Source organism: Perognathus longimembris, chromosome 6 (assembly GCF_023159225.1).
Source record: "Perognathus longimembris pacificus isolate PPM17 chromosome 6, ASM2315922v1, whole genome shotgun sequence".
Lineage (NCBI taxonomy): Eukaryota > Metazoa > Chordata > Mammalia > Rodentia > Heteromyidae > Perognathus > Perognathus longimembris.
Window position 1 is genome coordinate 74,802,672 of NC_063166.1, and position 19,296 is coordinate 74,821,967.

At 43.9% G+C, this 19,296-nt stretch overlaps 1 protein-coding gene across 1 annotated transcript in view; it reads right to left on the reverse strand.

Annotated features, from left to right (window-relative positions):
* Ptprt (protein tyrosine phosphatase receptor type T) overlaps positions 1 to 19,296 on the reverse strand; it is a 688,872-nt gene that overhangs the window by 604,069 nt on the left and 65,507 nt on the right. Inside the window, exons 4-5 of the mRNA XM_048349408.1 lie at positions 11,724 to 11,805; positions 2,758 to 2,873 (exon numbers count right to left, since the gene is read on the reverse strand). Of these exons, the coding sequence (XP_048205365.1) occupies positions 2,758 to 2,873; positions 11,724 to 11,805 (198 nt within the window). The remainder of the gene's footprint in view (positions 1 to 2,757; positions 2,874 to 11,723; positions 11,806 to 19,296) is intronic.

Here is a 19,296-nt window from a genome sequence, read left to right on the forward strand (position 1 = left end):
CATGACCCAGGGGAGATAATGTCCTTGGCATGACAAGACATCCTGAGAACAAGATTCACTTCAGTGCTAATTGTAATGAAACAAGTAGACAGCACTATTTGATACTGAGTGATTTAGAAAGAGGGGCTAACACTGTTGTGTTTTTCCTTCTGCTGAGCTGCAAGGTAGCTAGGCAGAACTATTAGTCCCTGGAGGGGCTTTTTTCTGCCCAGAGAGTTTCCAAATGTCGGAAATGAACTCAAATTTAAAGAGAGAATTGACATGTGAACTCCCATCAAAGTATATCAGAGCTATCTGGGCAACAGAGCATATGTAAACATGTTCGGCATCCTTAATCCTTAGGGAGGTGAAATTTAAAACTACAATGAGGTGCCTCAGCACCTCTAGGCAAATTAAAAAGGATTGACTCAACCATAGAGGTATCAGTAAGGATAGGAGAACAAATGGAACTTCCACAGCCAAATGGTGGGAATTAAAAATGGTGCCACCATTTTTTAAAATCAGTTCATCAGGGCTGGGAATATGGCTTAGTGGCAAGAGTGCTTGCCTCCTACACATGAAGCTCTCCATTAGATTCCCCAGCACCACATATATGGAAAACGGCCAGAAGGGGCGCTGTGGCTCAGGTGGCAGAGTGCTAGCCTTGAGCAGGAAGAAGCCAGGGACAGTGCTCAGGCCCTGAGTCCAAGGCCCAGGACTGGCCAAAAAATAAAAAATAAAAATAAAAAAATAAAATCAGTTCATCGTTCTTTAGAAAAATAAATATATATCTACTGAATGACACACTCATTCCACTTCTGGGTATGGACACAGAGAGCTGAAAGAGCATGTGCCCACAAAGTCTGCACACGATATTTGCAGCAGCTTCTTGTTAATAACCAGGAGCCAAACACAACCCAACAGATGAGTGGATAAAACAAAATGTGGTGTTTCCATAGAACTGAACTTAGTACTAATTAACTTAAAAAAACTAAAAGATTGATATACACCACAAAGAGGGACCTTGGAATAATTGCATTAATAAAATATGTACTGTATTATTTCACTTATATAAAATTCTAGAGTACATGAATTGGTATGTAGCATACTAGCAGGTACCTGTTACACAGTAGGGTAGAGAGAGAAGAAAGGAGGAATTACAAATAAAGTATGATGACTATGATCAATAATTTGATTATAGAAATAGTTTCACATATCAATATATACATCATACTTGTCAAGTTGTATACCTCAAATACAAATACTGCATCTCAATTACACTTCCATAAACCTGTTTAAGAACAGGGTTTTTTTTATTTAAATAAAAGTTGGGTATGGTAGTATATACCTATAATCCAAGCATTGGAGAAGCTCAAGCAGAAGACTCGTTAATTTTAGGCCAGCCCAGGCTACATAGTGAGACTTTGGAGAGAGAGAGAGAGAGAGAGAGAGAGAGAGAGAGAGAAGAGAGAGAGAGAGAGAGAGAGAGAGAGAGAGAGAGAATAAATGAATTAAACAAATTAAAAAATGAAAGGAAAATGGTCAATGGTGGTTCATGTCTACAATCCTAAATTGTATGAACTCAATTGAGATCAGGAGCTTGAGATCTAAAAGTCACAGTCTGAAGCCAGCCCAACCAGACAAATCTGAGAGACTGATCTCCAATGAACTAATAAAAAAAGTAGGAAATGGGGGGCATGGCTCAAGTGGCAGAGTGCCAACCATGAGTGACAGCTTGAGATTCTGAGTTCCAAATCCAATATCAGCACAAATATTTTTATAAAAGCGGGGAGGGAAGGAAGGGAAGGGAAGGGAAGGGATGGGAAGGGAAGGGAAGGGATTGGCCTTTGTGCTCCTAGGAGAAGAATATTCTAGCACCATCACACTGTGTTCTAGCCCTGTGTCCACCCCTGCCTCCACTCTCTGACCAAAGCCAAGTTTTCTTGTTTCATTGGAAAATAACACCAACAAGCAGAAATGACAGAAAAACATACCCAAGCTGAAACACTGGTCAGATATGCTATTCTGAGTCCATTTAGCCAGAGAAAAGAAAAGATTATTCATTTTAGTAACCTATTCCAAGATAAAAGTGACTGTTTTTTACCTAGATATCCATGAACCTTTTAGTCAGGATTTTATAATGTTACATATGCAGATCTTTAGCTCTGGTAATCTATATTTAAAAGACAAAGCTTCTTTGAAAGGAGTTAGGGAAAGCAATGGTCACAAACCTTAGACCTGGAATTCTTATCGACCAACCATTTCTCCATCTATAAAGTAGTTACACCAATGCCAATGTAACAGAATTGTAGTTAGGATTTAACAAAATCACGGCTTGGAGAGCAACCATCCAAGGTGCAAAGGTAGTTCAAAAATGTCGCTTCCTAAGCCAGGCATCAGTGACTCACGTCTGTAATCCTAACTACTCAGGAGACTGAGATATAAGGATTAAGGTTCAAAGCCTTCCCAAGCAAACAAATTGGAGGGACTCATCTCCAATTAACCAGTAAAAAGCACAAGTGGAGGTGTGGCTCACATGGTGGAATACCAACCTTGAACAAACAAGCTAAAAAATATGAATAAGAGTCTCTGGGTTCAAGCCTCAGTGCTGGAGTGCATACTCACCCCCCCCAACACACACAAACACACATGCATGAACACACATATGCATGCACACACACGCACATTCTCTCTTACCCACCAAATCCTTCATCACAGAATAGTACTTTCTTCTAGGAAGGAGTAAGGAGTGTGAGCAGGAGCTTCTGCTCTTCTTACCTGGAGCCACAGTTTGTCATGCTGAGACCACTTCCCTCCGGCGATGCACTGAAATGTGGCATTCTGTCCCACATTCACCTCAACGTTTTGGAGTCGTAGGAAATGAGGCGCTTTTCCTAAGACAGAAACCAAAGGGCATATGAGGACAGATTCCACAGCCTGCACTGTTTCCCTACTGGGAATGGAAGGCAAGGGGATACTGGGTAGGGTAGACTACTTGGGAATAGCCTGGGCTTAGGGAAGAGGTGATGGATCATGTACTGAATCAGGGCCGTTCTGTGAGTGCACATATACCATCTATCTTACTAGAGCCTCACAAAACCCACAAGGCAGGTGCTGTCCCTAGTTACCTGTTGAGAAGATGAAGGTTCTGAAGTGGCACTGTGTGACGCAGTTAGACACCCAGAGAGTGGGAGAGCCAAGACAAGAATCCAGGTCTCTGGGACGCTCAGCACCCTTGTTCCTAGCTATTGTGCAATGACGCTCATTACACTGAGTGTCATCCTGACTGGCCAGGTAAAACCATGGAACCCAATACTGGGAAGAAGAAAAATGGGAGGGGAAGGATTCACCACTGGGCTTTCTTGCAGCCTTCACAAACAAACACAGAACACTATCACGAAGTACTTGGGTCTGACACCTTGCCTTGGCCTTGATGCTGCTGCTGTCCCTGACTAAAGGGAGGAGGAGAATGCTAGAGTTGTCCTTCATGGAGTGCTTCTATGTGACAGGAGCTATGTGTGGTGTCTTCCAGCAATCATCACTGCACCAAGGCAGAGGTGGTGGCCCTATCTCCCAGGTTCAGAAAGGAATAGAGGTACAGAGAGTTCCAGAAACTTGCATCTGTGCACAAAGGCCCAGAGTGTACAGTGTTAGCTTCCAGAAACAGGAGTGACAGGGAACAGAACTTTCAAATGAAAACATGGTACCTGTGAATGATAGGTTCCATGCTGATCGTTTTCAGCAAATGTTGCATCAGTGGTTTTGTTTTGTTTTTCTTTTATTTCTTAAAAGGTGCTACAACTGGGCCTTGAACTTAATTCCCTGTACTTTTGCTTGGCTTTTGCACTTAAAGTTGGTGCTCTACCACTTGAGCCACTCCTCTAGGACTGACTTTTGGTTGATTAATTGGAGAGAGGAATTTCTTGGATTTATCCACTTGAACTACTGGCTTTAAACCTCCATCCTGAAACCTCAGCCTCGTGAGTATCTAGGATTACAGCAGGCATGAGCCACTAGCGGCTGGCTAGCACATGTTTTTAGTTGGAGAACTTGAATTCACCTCCCTTATTTGTGGAGACTGGGTCTCCTCTATAGAAGCCCTCCAATATCACAATATTAGATTTCCATCCACTGATAGGTGATGATTAGACAAATGAGTTTCTTCATTGAGCACATTAGAGGACTCCTGCCACTATTAACAAAATGTTTCAGAACTGGGTATTAAAGCTGCTCCCTGGAATGAGACCAAACAAAAGAGTTCTAAGAAGATGAAAGGAATCCACCAGGGCCTCTGGCCATCTTTCCTGAGAGAGACAAGGGTGCAGAGAGACAAGAAGGAACAACGATGTCATTGAAAAGTCCTCCCATGTCAGACCTGATGATAAATGCTCTGGGTGTTCTATCTAATTTAATTTCATGGCTTCCCTGTTTAGCAGATGCTGGTATCATTTCCTTGCTAGGGGAAAACCAGCAAGCAACAAGTACACTGTTCTCAAAGCTAGAGAGCTTCGGTGGGAGATGAGAAAAGAATTCAGTCCAGTTCTATTTTAGTCCTAACTTTGGCTGTTACCTCGCTCATTCTCTTGCATCCTGGGCATTGGGAAAGAAGATGCTGTCATCAGATAAACCTTAGGGGCCTGAGGAAAGGGCTCTCAGGCAAGGCTGAGCTGTCTCTCCAGGTTCCTCTACTTGCTCCCCAATATTTGAGAAGTGATCCCTTCCCTTGCAGTCTTTCCCTAGGGGCTTCACACTTTGAACTCTCATCTCTACCAAACTGTATCACCACCTGTAAAGGATCTGCGGAAGCCAAGAACCTTGGCTTGATCAGAGACACTGGCTGTGAGAAAATAGACGCCTTCTCTCTTTTTTTTTTTTTTTAAACTAATGACTGCGGCTCAGAGCCTGGCTTGCTACCTTCAAGGGCCCTGCAGCTAGCATGGCATCGGAGGTCTAAGGTTCAGACAAGACCATCTCTGGTGAGTTTCTCAGAGTTTCAGATCTCCCCCCCTGCTTATTAGCTAGCCTGACAAACATCATGCTGCTTTGATTGCCTGAAATTGTTTCCTTTTGGGCTCTCCTGTATAATTTTGTCAAGTTATTTTTGGAACTATCAGTTCAAGTCAATTCTTCAAGGGGGAATAGAGCAAACCTTATAAGTCTGTGTATACCACAGGTTTAAAGGAGAAGAGAGCATCAGATCTGGGTAGGAAGGAGGGCTGAGTTTTGACTCAGGCTGGAAGCTCTGTATTGAGTTCTAAAAAGAGCTGCTCTTTGCTGCCCTCAGAGACACTGGGCAAGGACCAATGAGAGATGGATCTTCTCTAAGTCAGTGGTCCCTTGCTTGTTTCTGGCTTCTCTCCTTATCTCCTTTCACAGCAACAGACTTTTTTTTGGTCTTTTGTCGGTTGCGGGGCTTGAACTCTGGGCCTGGGGTGCTGTCCCTGAGGTCTTTTTGCTCAAGGCTAGTGCTCTACCACTTTGATACACAGCACTACTTCTGGTTTTCTGGTGGTTCATTGGAGACAAGAATCTCAGAGACTTTCTTGCCTGGGCTGGCTTTGAACCACAATCCTCAGATCTCAGTCTCCTGAGTAGCCAGGATTACAAGCACAAGACACCAGCATCTGGCTAGCAACAGACCTTTTGTCTTGATTCTGTAGTCTTCAAGTCCTCTGCTCCCTCCCTTATAGATTCAGAATTCAGATGTCTCCTGGTCTCTGGTTAATATTCAGGCAAAATGCTGTGACTTACAGTGGAGATATGAAACCCATATGTCTACAGGAACCCGCCAGTTAAGTGAGTTAATAAAGCAGTTCACTTGTAAATCAAAAGCCTTGCCCTGTCTTTTGATTTCCCTACTTCTGATAGAGGCTTAGAAAAGAATTTTTTTCTTGTATAAGGAAAGTAACAAGGCGAGCACTATTATAACTGGCATTTGAAAACCAACCTCAACACTGGGAAGGCAACAGGAAGTAGTGTGGGCATGGGTATCTGGAACCCCACAGAAAGGGGCTGCTGTCAAGGACAGCAGATGGGAGAAGGGTTCTTAGTTGACTAAACTCTGGTCATAGGGAAGAGGGTTTTGCTAAGGATTGTCGATCATCTGATTTCATCAGGGAAGTAAGAAGTCCAGATTTTAGGCAAAAATGTCACACCTAAAATCTTGGTTGAATATATTCAAACCCCATCGGTAGGCAGTTTCTATCAAGCCTGTGGTCTCTGATATATATTCTTATGTAAGTTATCTGGGTCAATCCCCATGGCTCAGTCTTGCCCACATGGATCTCCAGAAACACAGTAACATTCCTATATACTATGGCATGAGAATCAAGGGAGAGCAGGCCCTGGACCACAGGAACCCACCATGCCACCCTCTTCCCACTCAGCATTCTCTCTGCAGGTCCTCACTCTCATTTCTGCTCTACGAGGCCCTGGATCACCACTGATATTCTCTTTCTCTGAGGATCCTCCTTATAAGAGGAACCTGTTTGGTCCTCTGGTCTGGATTCCTGGCCTCCTTGACTTCCTTTGTTCATCCCCTAACTCCATCTTCCTCTTCAGCCAAACAAGCTCTCCTTGACTACAGCCTCACCCCAGCCCCTGAAACTCTGGGAGAGAATTTATTTCGCTCACCTTAATGCACCAATCTTTAGCCAAACACGGCTGACCTCGGAACCTAGGCCCAATACCAGCTTATGATTTTAAACTCCCCCTCCCCCTGCCCCACCATTCACTCCCTCCACTGAGGCTCAGCTCCTTCCAAAATGGAACCCTGCTGAATGGGGCTAAGAGCAAACTGGCTGTGCAGTTGGGGCAAAATGCCTCAATGTTGGTGACATTTAAGCTCCTGAAGATGTCAGCGCAGCATCTAAAGACGTATTGTTGTGCCCTTTATCTCGCTCTTTAAGCCTGACAATGCTCAGTAGGAGCCCACACAATTGGAGAGAAACACTCATGACATACATTAGAAACATGTTGTAGATGCTCTGTGTGCTCGGGGACACGGCCCCATAAGTTTGTGACGGGCTTTTAAAAAAAAAGTAGGTTTAAAGAAATTCTAAAAGTCAATTGAGGAGTTGGAAAGTTTGAAGCCTAGTGGAAAATCATGTTGACATTTAGCATACATCCTTATAACTGCAGTGGCCCTGATAATGACAAATACTGAAGAACAGCAGTACGTGGTAACAAGGGCCCAAATAGTTTTTTGAATGACCGAAAAAAAAAAAGTGCTAGATGGGCTATAAAATATAGACAAGAAGCTTCAGATGGTATTTCACCGACTTCAATCACCATTTTGGAGCATTGTGAGACACGTTTAAAGGCAGAACTTCAGTGTCAGGGCATGCAGGGCATACCCGGGTCCCGCTTTTCTGGAAGTTTCGGACTAACTTATGGAATCAGTTATTACTGAACTCGAGTCCCATGTTAACGGAAAACATGCTGAAGGACAGAAGTAGAGAATTAAACTGCTTGAGGACATAATGGAAACCCATATTTTTTAACATAGTTAAATTTTTTAACAGTCGACGAGGCAAGTCATAAATATGTTAATTCTGAGCCTAGGAGGCCTGGAAAGTACTTACAGCATAGAGAACAGTTGCAGAAGTGGCTGCGGGTTGTGTGATGTGAAGGCCCTTTGGGTAGCCCAGGCTCAGCATGTGTGTGTGTATAGCAGGGATCTGCAACACGCATGCTCAGTTTGCTGCAGGCCCAGAATGTGTGTGTATATATAACAAGGATTACAACACGCATGCTCAGTTTGTTGCAGGTTATAGCATTGGGGGGTGGGCGGGCAGGGGAGGGAATGCGTTTATCACACATGCTCAGTTCTCTGCAGATTTTCACCACCTCGCTTCAGCCAGCCATTTGAGAGTGACATTTTGATCCCCCTCCTTTTTTCAATCTGAGCCATCAGTAAGACCAGTTATCCCCAGTGCCCTCCTGGGTGTCTACTCCAGCCACCACCTGCCATTTCCACATTCTGTCCTCCTCACAGTGATGACCATGCGGCCATTCTTGTGAACTGAACTGGGTCCATCCCCCTAAACTGAAGGTCTGTCCCCAGGCATTTCAGTATTTGGAACTAGAACCTTAAAAAGAGGGACTACGTTAAAATGCGGCCCTAATCTAACCGGATTGATGTTGTTATAGGAAGAAGAAATGTGGGGAAGGGAGGAGAGGGGAAGGGAAACGGCTGGTCATCCATTTGCTAGGATTTATAAAAACCTACGTAACTGAGGCTCATGCAGATAATGACTATTCAAGATAAAGAAACTTGAAAATCTAGACAGACAAAGAATAATGCACATATGACCATATGCCAGCCCTGGGGTGTGGTCTGTGAAAAACCAAGTTAGGCAACAGTCTGACCTTGGACTTCTCGCTTGAACAACTGTAAGAAGATGCACAAGGTTGCTTAAAAGAAAGATGCAAAGAAAGATGTCAGTCTTCACCCTGTAATGCACACTCTGCTGTGATTCACAGAAGTGCCTGACTGCTTCCCGCCCCCCCCCCAGTGGAAGTCTATGAGAATGGAATCTGCCTTGCACACTCCATAAACTCAGCCCAGTACCTGGCACTAAGCATGAGCCCAGTAAACACTCTTGGGTTGATGAATGGATGACTCTCTACTGCGCTGGTCTGGCCATCACCATGTCTTGCATGGTTCTAGAATGTTCTTGCTCTTGGGTCTCCTGACCTTATTAGGGCCTTCCAGTTCATTTTCCAGAACAGTGTGAAGTGAGCCTTTGGTGACTGAGGCCCCACCAGTCCTGAGCACACATCCCCTACAGTACTGTTTCCCAGCCCCGCCCCCCCCCCAGGTTAACATCTAAACTGCCTGTGACAGACCCCAGCTCAGAGACCGCTTTCTGGCATGTTCCACCTGTTCAGGAGCTCAGGCAGCTCTCATTCCAAGCCCCTTGAACTTTTTTTTTTTCCTGTCTAGAACATTCTCTCTCCCAAATCTTCACACAGTCAACTCCTTCCTACGATTCAAGGATTCAAGTCCCAGATCAGAATAACATCTTCAAACACATCCTCCCTCACTACTACCTAAGGAGCCCTCACTCATGCTTATTATACCGACAGTACCCACTGCTAAATACATCTTAGTACTTATTGATTAGTACTTATTCCTCTCTGAAATCATTTATTACTTCTTTAATATTAGTTGCTTTTAAAAAAATACCTTGGGGGTTGGGAATATGGCCTAGTGGTAGAGTGCTAGCCTCACATACATGAAGCCCTGGGTTCGATTCCCCAGCACCACATATATAGAAAAAGCCAGAAGTGGCACTGTGGCTCAAGTGGTAGAGTGCTAGCTTTGAGCAAAAAGAAGCCAGGGACAGGGCTCAAGCCCTGAGTCCAAGCCCCAGGACTGGCAAAAAAAAAAAGAAAATACCTTACTTCTCCCTGGCCGTCCTGTTAAGTAAACACCATGAAGACAAAGACTGAGCGTTCTTTACTCACTTAAGAATTCACGATGCCCAGGAAAGCTCTTAACACACAGCTCCATTTACTTGTTGAAAGAAAGAATGCATAAAATGCTAGGCTATGTATGATTGAGTGTGTGAGCTATAGAAATACCCCCCAGATGACTATGGCCACTGCCAGTGTTTGCATATGTTTAAATGGGGTTTTCCCCATTCCAGCCACTGTCTATGCTGAAGCTGGCTAAGCACTGAGGCTGAGCTCAGCCAAAGCGCCTCACACAGGCAGAAAGCCCTGGTCACGTCCTCCTGAGTGATGGCTCACGGCCCATTGGCTGGGTAACTAGCTCTCAGCAGTTCTATAACCATGCCATCCCTATGTCTCAGCGGGACCGGGAGGGGAAAGCAGTCAAGAGAATCCTAAATTCACAGCAGCCCCCATGGAGGGAGAATTCTAAAAGAGCTCTGAGGCCTCGGTGGTGGAAAGGTATCCGAATGCCCTCCAGAAAATTCTCTACCATGGAGCTTAATCAGAGAGAAGGAAGTATTTGCCTGTGATGGCAAATGATGGATCGTGGTCGAAGCTAAGACAGAACTTGTACTAAGAGATAAGTGTCAGAGCCAGATATGATGGCGGAGATGAACACCCGGGCAAGCACGCCAAGCTTCATTCTGCTAGAAAGAATCTTGTGTCAACCACTAGAAAGATCAAGTCTAAGCATCAAACACTGGATGAGAATCAGGAACTCAGATGAGCATGCTTCATGAGGAAAACTAAGAGGCCTGGCAGTGTAGTGCACACTTGTAATCCCAAATACTTGGGAGCTGGGGATGTAGGAGGATCACAGTCTGAAGCCAGTCGGGGGGCAGGGGGAAGGAATATGAGACATGATCACAAAAAAGAAAGCATAAATGGGTGGAGGTGGGGCTCAAGTGGTGTATTTCTTTCCTAGCCTGTGCTAGGCTCCTGAGTTGAAGTCCATTCCAACCCTAAAACACTGAAAACTGTGCTATGGAAACTTTCCCTGACATCACTGAGGGCTCTTAGGACACAAATGATTTTCTAATAAACAGGGGACACCACTGACATCAGGAGTCAAAGGTGGAGAATATTCAATCCGGTAACGAGCCTTTATTGGCATGCCTGCCATATCAACCCTGCAGTGCTGGGAATTTCTAGAATCTTCTCAATAGAAGGTCTGGCTCCACAGACATTGCCCAGGCATGCCTGAATGGAATAGATATCCAAGAAAGCCAGCATCCCCCAAATATTGTTTGGAGATTGTCCCAAATTCCTTCAGAGAAAATAAATACGAGAAGGCCATGAGGGTAGAGCATGGTGGTATCATGGTGGGAAGAGGGAAGAAAGTGGTATTTGAAGGCCTTTTTGTTGCCGAAGTACGAAGTATCATCTCACTTAAAGCAACACAATGTCCTTCTAAGACCTGCCATCATCCTTGGGCATAACTTTTTAAATCCAGTCCTGCAGTTAAAGGCCTCAAGAGATGATGCTATCACACAGCTACCTGCGCCCAGGATTCTGGCCGTTCTTTGATTTGGCAGGAGCTGTATTTCTCTTCTGTGCACATCCACTTAAGTGTCTTCAACTAAACGCTGCAAAGAGGGGGCAAGTGGATGGGCACAAAGGAGCGGTATGTCTTGAAGGACTCTTGACACTGCGCCATAAGTACTAACCACCAGGAAGAAATCTCTCCCTTCGCCTACATGGAGCTGAGGAGTGTATTTAAAATTAATTTTTAAAGAATTAATAGCTTTGGGGTACTTTTCCCTGTGAGTGAACAGTGTGCTAATTTGCTCAGTGTTTTGGTGGTGTTCTTCTCTTTACCTTTTCTTTTTAAAAGACAATTGCACAAGATTCTATCCAAGGCCCTCTAATTCTCCCACTTCAGCAGTCTGAATCCCACTAATAAACAATCAGGACTTTAGACTCCCTTAATAATGGAGAGATTTCAGATGAAGATGTTCACCACCCTCCTCCCCCCTCCCCCCCGCACTTGGGCAAGTGTGTGTGTGTGTGTGTGTGTGTGTGTGTGTGTGTGTGTGTGTGCAAACTCCTGGAGGTAAAGCCTGTTGAACAGGCTGGCAAAATTATGGATTTATTCAGGACTGATTGCATTGGGTACGTAAGCATTTTTGAAGCATTGAGAGAGAGAGAGAGAGAGAGAGAGAGAGAGAGAGAGAGAAAGAGAGAAAGAGAGAGAGGTGTGAGCTGAATGAATAAGGAAGTTGCAGCTTCTGACTATCCACTTTAGTACAGCACAAAGCTGGATTGGAAGAAGGAGACAGACTTACTGCATGGATGAGCAAGGACCCGGACCTCGTCCACCGCGATGTACCCAGGATGACCCTTCAAAGAGACGGATTCAAATATCACCTGCAATACACAGAGCACAGGGCAGAAATCAGTGTCGCGGAAGCAGTGGTGAGCATTCACTGTAGAAAGCTGCCCAGCCCCCCCTTGGGTCACAACCAACCAAAGCACTCGTATCGGCATGCTGGCAGTCGGCTTGGATTTCCAAAGCAAGGCAAAAGGCCACACTCTGGTTACTACCCACAGGGGTTGGCCATGTGGAACATTTTAAATAATACTTGGATGTAAGGAAAACAACCTCAACATAGCCCAGGGCCTCAATCTGCACCTTTCTCTTTGTGACTCCAAATGAATCACAGGAAAGAAATACTTCCTAATGTCCTGATTTTTGTATATGTAAGTATGTGTGCCGGTACTGGGGCTTGAACTCAGGGCCTCAACTTCTGCATTTTGCACATCCCAGCAGAGATGACATCTCTTCTCATTGGCCCATCCAATCCCAGAGGAGGTCCTCTCTTTTGTCATCTACTCATTCAACCCCAACAGAGGTCACATAACCAAGAGGGCAAAAACACTTCTAAATTCTCACCTAGACCTAATTTGTACCCACACTAACCACAGTCTCTTCTCTGTAAGAAACGCCAGTAACCTTGACCTAATTTCCCTACATACACACTACATTTTATTTATTCTTCTTGGTTTTCTTTCCTCATGCCAGTACTAGTGTTTGAACTCAGGGCCCTGTGTTTTTTGGGCTAGTACTCTATCCCTTGACTTATGTTCCTAGCCCTTTTTCCTTTATCTTATTTTTGAGATAGGGTCTCCTGTTTTATCTAGGCCAGTCTGAATCACATTCCTATTTATACTCCTTTTCTTGCTGGAATGACATCTTTTATTGGGTTAGCTCTTTTTCTCAAGGCTAGCACTCTACCACTTGAGCTACAGTGGCAGGTCCTGTTTTCTAATGGGTAATTGGAGAGTCTCATAGACTTTCCTGCTTGGACAGGCTTTGAATAGTGATCCTCAGATCTCAGCCTCCTGAGTAGCTAGGATTACAGGCGTGAGGTACCAGCACCTGGCAATAATAAGCTTTTAAAGCAGATCATAACCAGTCAGAAATCAGTGTCATTTCCCATGACAGCCTCCAAAATGGACTCTTTCTCCTCCTGTCTTTGACTCCGCAGCTCAAGCTTCTGGGTAGACTGTAAGATTGGTAAAGAGACAACTAGAAAACCTCTATGTGGAAAGTTTTCTTTCCTTCTGTGGCTCAAGTGATACAGGTCAGTGGGTTCCAGGGTCAATGTCAGTGAAGCTCAGAATTCCATCAGCTCTGTCAGCCCTGGTGGGGAAGGCATCAATGGCGGTGAAGATCAACCTTCCTGAGGGGTAGGTTTATGAGTGACATGGTCACGGCGAGCTCAGGTAACGTGATTGGAGATGACCATTTCACCAGATGGGTCAGCTGCCCCAACTCAAGGACCCTTCTGAAAAAGTAGTCTGCTAACATAGCAGGGAGGTCAGAACGAATGAGCAAATGGAATTGTGCCGCCAGTGGGGAAAGCTTGCAGAAAGAATGGCTTGACAGCCCCCTCCTCCTGCAGAAGGGGAAACTGACAGAAACAATTTTCTATAAAGAAACAATTCAAAGGAAACCAAAAACAATGGCCAAGAGGGGAAAAAAATAACATAGAACATATAAAGTAGATACATTTAAAAAGAAATAGCATGAAAGCATTCACACTGTGTAATTAGAAGAAATGACAAAAATAAGGAAAAAATATTTCTGTTTTGACAATAAATATAAATGGGTTAAAACACGGAAAAGCTCCGAGACTGTCTAAATAATCAAAGTCTAATTGCATGCTGTAAGATAAACACCTAAAACAGAATGACTCAGTAACCTTAAAAATAACAAGCTGAACAAAGACATTATAAAGAAAGGGAAATAAACAGAAAGCAGTCGTTGTTAAAAATAATGTAATAATGTGAATGTCTCTAAGGATTTTAACCAAAAAGAAAAAATAAGAATCACTAAGTGGACTGAAATAGTCACTTACAGAATCTACTAATCAAAAGACTTAAAAGGGAAAAAAATGAAAAGAAAAAGCCCACAGTATTTGAAGGCTTTAACCCATATTTTAGAATGAAATCATATAAAAAAAAAAGCAAAGATGTCGAGTATCTGTGTACCTTCACACACACACACACACACACACACACACACACACACACCTATACACACGTACCTATACACACATAATACACTTACTAAGTTTATGCTAATGTGAAGAGATAGTGAAATATCTGCTCAGGTGCTCATAGGTTTATAAAATAATCATAAACTAGGTCACAAGTGCAATGTCAATAAATCCTTCAAAGAAGAGAATTGTAGAGATTTGAGTTTCAACATTTCCTAAGCAAGTTCACTAAAACTAGAAAATAAAGACAGTCTTCAAAAAAAAAACCCTTAAAAGTTATACTATTGTATAACTTCCTAATAGCTGTGATGTCAGAGTGCGTTTTGTATGTGCACAAAAGTCTGAAGCAAAATGGAAAGTCGAGTGACAAGCTGAGAACAATACTTGTAATCTATATGCCAGCTAAAAGAAGTGTATGCAGCCTCTGTGTTGTCAATCAGCAACAGACATGAATAAGCGCTCCAAGAGCAAAGCTGGCAAATGATTCCGGCAGGAAATTCACAAAGGCAAAAGTAGGAATGGTACTAAATCTGTGAACGCAGATTGTCTTAAGTATTGCAGGAGACAGGGAGAAGCTACCTTAGAAATGGGAAGGAAGACCAGTCTAAGAGTTCTGGAGAGACAGAAAATAGTCATCTATTGGCCAACTACATTCATGAAAATACACAAGCCAAGGAATAAAAGGAAAGAAGTCAGAAAATGGGAGAAGAGTTGGAGTACTGAGCAGAGAGGTTTGGGGGGCTATGTTCCTAATCTCTAGGTTTCCTGGATGGCAGGTAGGAGAAGTTGGGTAGAAGCCTGAAGTGCACTGAGTAGCGTTCCTGACAGTTTCTGGAAACAGAGACGCTGAATTCAAGAGCAGAAAGCCTGGGCCGGGAATCCCAGTATCGCTGAGGAACATTGTTTAAGTCCAAGGCTGATACAAGGACCTACCATCAACTACCCATGGCCCACCCTGAAACCCCATTCGAAACTTCCTGATGCCGGCCCTGGGGAGACTAGCTTAAGCCCTGTGTATCAGACTATGCCAGGAAGTGCCCTCCCAAGAGAGGCTACACATGTTCACATCCACTCCCTCAAAAGATCAAGTTGTGCATATGTTTGGAGGAGAGGGCTTAAGAGACTGCTGTGTTGCTTTCATCATTTTTGTTGTACGTGTGTGTGTGTGTATGTGTGTGTGTGTGTGTGTGTGTTACAAGTACTGAGGCTTGAACTCAGAGCCTCACACTCTTGCTTGTCTATTTTACTCTAAAGGCTAGCACTCTAACACCTGAGCCACAGCTATACTTCCAGCTTTTTGCTGGTTAATTGGAGATAAGAATCTCACAGTTATTTCCTACCTAGGCCAGAGTCTAACCTAACTCCTCAGATCTCAGCCTCCTGAGCAGCTAGGATGACAGGCCTGAGTCACCAGTGCCCAGTTCTTGCCTTCATCTTCCATAATCCATGTGCAGAGAACATGTCATGAAACAAATTCAAGGGGCTGCAAACATTTCCTTAAAGGAAAACAGAAAAACGATGGCGTATCACAACTCCTCTTAGGGAAAGGATCTTGTACATTTTCATGGGGAAGGATTTCTTAGAGTAAAATGAAGACAACCCCACACCAGTTCACAATGGCTTGTACCACAGGAAGATGGGCTGTGTGGTAGAAAAGAATGGGCCAGGGGAGGATGGGGTTGGGGTGGAGTTACAAAGTGAGCATTAGCCCCTCCTTGTGATGACCACTGCTGGAGAACGCCAAATGCCAAGGGCATTCCTGAGAAGAGAACATGGTGTCGAGGCCAGTGGGATCCATAGCAAGCAAGTCCTTCATTGCAGGGGTCTACGTAGCGGCTCTGAGTGCTGAATCTAGGTCATTCAACCCATATAGCTGACGAGCAGTAGAGCAAAGAGGTAGCTGCGAAGTTCCTGAAAAGTTACATTTTGTCATTTATTTTTATATAATTTTAAAAAAATTATCTTTAGTTTTACCACAAGCCAATTTATGAGTACACTGTATCTTGATCAATATCACTCTTTCTATCATTCTCTCTTATCACTGCCCCCAAAAATGTTACATTGTTTTAAAATCTTGGGGACAGAAAAATTCAGAACCATTAAGAATCTGAAATAGAAGTAACATCATTCACAAAGAGACAGTGATCAGAAGCACATGGCTTTTCCCAGGCATTTAATCAACCTGGCTTCGCTGAAAGGAGGCGGACAAACTTTTTCATCTAGGGCCTTGCTGAAGGCCTGGTGCCAGCAAAGCCACTAATAAGAAAGACGAAATGTGTGTTTATTACAAGCTAAAGTCAATTTTAGGACTGTGAAATATGACTTTAGAAAATGAATACATAAACCATCAGGTCTGAAGCACAGAAATGCCGAAAACAAAATTATATTTATTCTACAGAAAATAAATGTTGGACTAGAAATTGAGGTTTGGGGATATCTTTTGTTATTTTTTTGGTTGTTTTCGGTTGTTTGGATGGTTGTTTTAAATATGTGAACTAGGACTAGGGCTTGAACTCAGGAACTTCCTCTGTCACTTGTTTTTTGTTCATGGCTGGCATTCTACCACTTGATCCATACCTCCACTTCTGGATTTTTACAGGTTAAATTGAGATAATCTCCCAAGTTGGCCTACATAGTCTACCTTCAAACCAAGATCCCCTGATCTCAGCCTCTTCAGTAGCTTGGATTATAGGCATGAGCCACTAGGGCTTGGCTAAAGGTTGGTAGACTTTTTATACCCATTTTGCTCTTATCTTTGAGTCTCCTGAGATGTTCCCTTTCCTTACCCCCATACCTGTGTGTGCACATGTGTGTATATTTGAGTCTGGGATTCTGTGGATGCTCGACACAAAAGTATATCTTTTTCTGTGTGTCCACACTGGTGGCTGTGTGCTAGTTTACAACACACATCTTTTTCAAACTGCTGCTCCCAAGATATAAGAGCTTGGTCACCACAGAGCTCAGGGAAGATGGAATATAATGATAAGGGGGTGGTCAACATTCTAGATATCAGGAAAGCCTCCCAGCGGAGGCGCTTACCAGAGGGCTGCCACCAGAGGTGCTGGGACAGGCCAAACAACAGTGCAGATCGGTTTTAAAAAATACTTCTTCTCCCTTTCCTTTCTTTCTCCCTCCCTCCTTTCCTCTTACCTTCCCTCCCTCCCTTCCTTCCTCCTGGCAATTACTGAGGCCCACTCCATGCCCAACATGATGCTTTGCGTCTTGGCTATTTTAATCCACAGGACCCTTTATTGTGCCTTTCCTCCTTCTATTTTACAAGTGAGTGAGCCATGATTCCAACTGATGGCAGGAAACAGCCCACATTACCCAGCAAGAGAGCAGAGGGTTCTCAGAACAGACAAGCTAGTTTCCCTAAACACAGGGCATCACGCTTGGAGCCAGAGGACCCAGGCAGCAATGTGAGATCACACTTCAATTTACCAGTAATGTTCCTCCTCTAGAAGACAGGACATGCAGTTGCCTACACAGGGGGCTGCTGTGCAGACAAATGAGAGGCAATAGGCCTACCACAGGGCTGGAACGCCGGGAGCTCAATATCCTTTATTTCTTCAAACCTTGTCACTGAACATGGTGACTTGTGGGACAGGCCCTTTTCTAGATCCGGTTTCCTATTCATTGCACTCCAACCTCTCACCTCACCCTGAACACATGTATGCACATCCTGTTTTTTTTGTTTGTTTATTTGTTGCCAGTCCTGGGCCTTGAACTCGGGGCCTGAGCACTGTCCCTGGCTTCTTTTTGCTCAAGGCTAGCACTCTGCCACGTGAGCCACAGCACCACTTCTGGCCATTTTCTATATATGTGGTGCTGAGGAATCAAACCTAGGGCTTCATGTATAAGAGGCAAGCACTCTTGCCACTAGGCCATATCCCCAGCCCCTCCCCCCTTTTTTTTAATTGAAACCCTAAGGCCTCAGCAGGAGAATCCATGAGCTTAAGGCTTTATGCTCAGCGATACAGTGGAGACAGTGAAATGACCAGGGCATTTAGGTTCTGATTCCAGCTTTGCCAGTGATTTGCTGCATCTCTTGGCCTTCATTACCCATCCTTTGGCCTCAGTTTTATCACCCACATCAGGGATTAGCCAACCTGAAAGCCAAATCTGAATCACCACCCTTTGTTGTACATAAAGTTTTATTGGAATGTAGCTCTGTCTATCCATTTGTGTAAGATCTATGGCTGTACAAGGGTAGAATTGAGCACTCACCCTTGAGACTTTAAGGCCCCAAAGAAACTAAAAATATAGTCTGTACGATCCTCTACAGAAAATGAGATGAGCCCAAACCATCCAAGCTGATACACATTCTAGAAATCCCTATGGGTAAGGAGACTAGCTAATTTATCATGCAAACTGGAGTATGTGATAAAAATGCATGTTCTCAACAAATTCAGCAAGACGGGAGCCATCATCCAAAATCTAGTTCAGGTAAACCAAGATAAGGGCCATCTAACTCTACAATGCTACCTCCACTCCAGAATGTCACATGCTAAAAAGAGGTCACCATCAAAATTCAAGTGGATGCCTTAATTAAATACCAAAACCCAGGATTCCCCCTAACTCCTTGGAAAACCTCACTTGGATAACTCTGTCCCTCTAAGGGGAAACATTATGCAGTTGTTCTCAAATACCGTGATCATAACCATACCACCCTTCACTACAAAAGACCTTAGGCAAAAAGCAGTGGGAATTCTTCTTAGAATGTACAGGCAAGAATGTTACCTCCATGCATTCATGCAACATGGCCTAATATGGCCTAACGCTGGGCACTGTTGGCTCACACTTCTAATTCTAGCTACCCAGAAGACTGAGATGTGAGGATCAAGGTTCAAAGCCAGCAGCAGAAAGAAAGTCTGTGAGACCCTTATTTCCAGTTAAGTACTGAAAACAAAACTGGAAGTGGAGTTGTTGCTCAAGTAGTAGAGTGCCAGCCGTGGGCAAAATAGCTAAGTAACATCACCCAGCCTTTGAGATCAAGAAAGCCCCATTATTGGTACACACACACACACACACACACACACACACACACACACACCTTCATGCAATTTAGAAATCCAAAACATTCTAACCAAATTAATACACATGGATCTTATATAAAGGATTTGGTGGCAAAAAAAAAATAACAGAAAACAAACAAACAAACAAAACTGACCTGGGTTAGTCTGACCCTGTTTACCGTCTTCATTTATCCACTTCTTGTTAATTTGTGTAAGTTTTGCCTTGGGGTATTGGCACACTTGCCTGTGGGGTGCTGCTTCTGCAGAGTATACTGGCTGGGTTAGAAAGCACATCAGGCAAGCCAATGTTCTCAATTCTGGCATGTCTGATAGGATGAGTG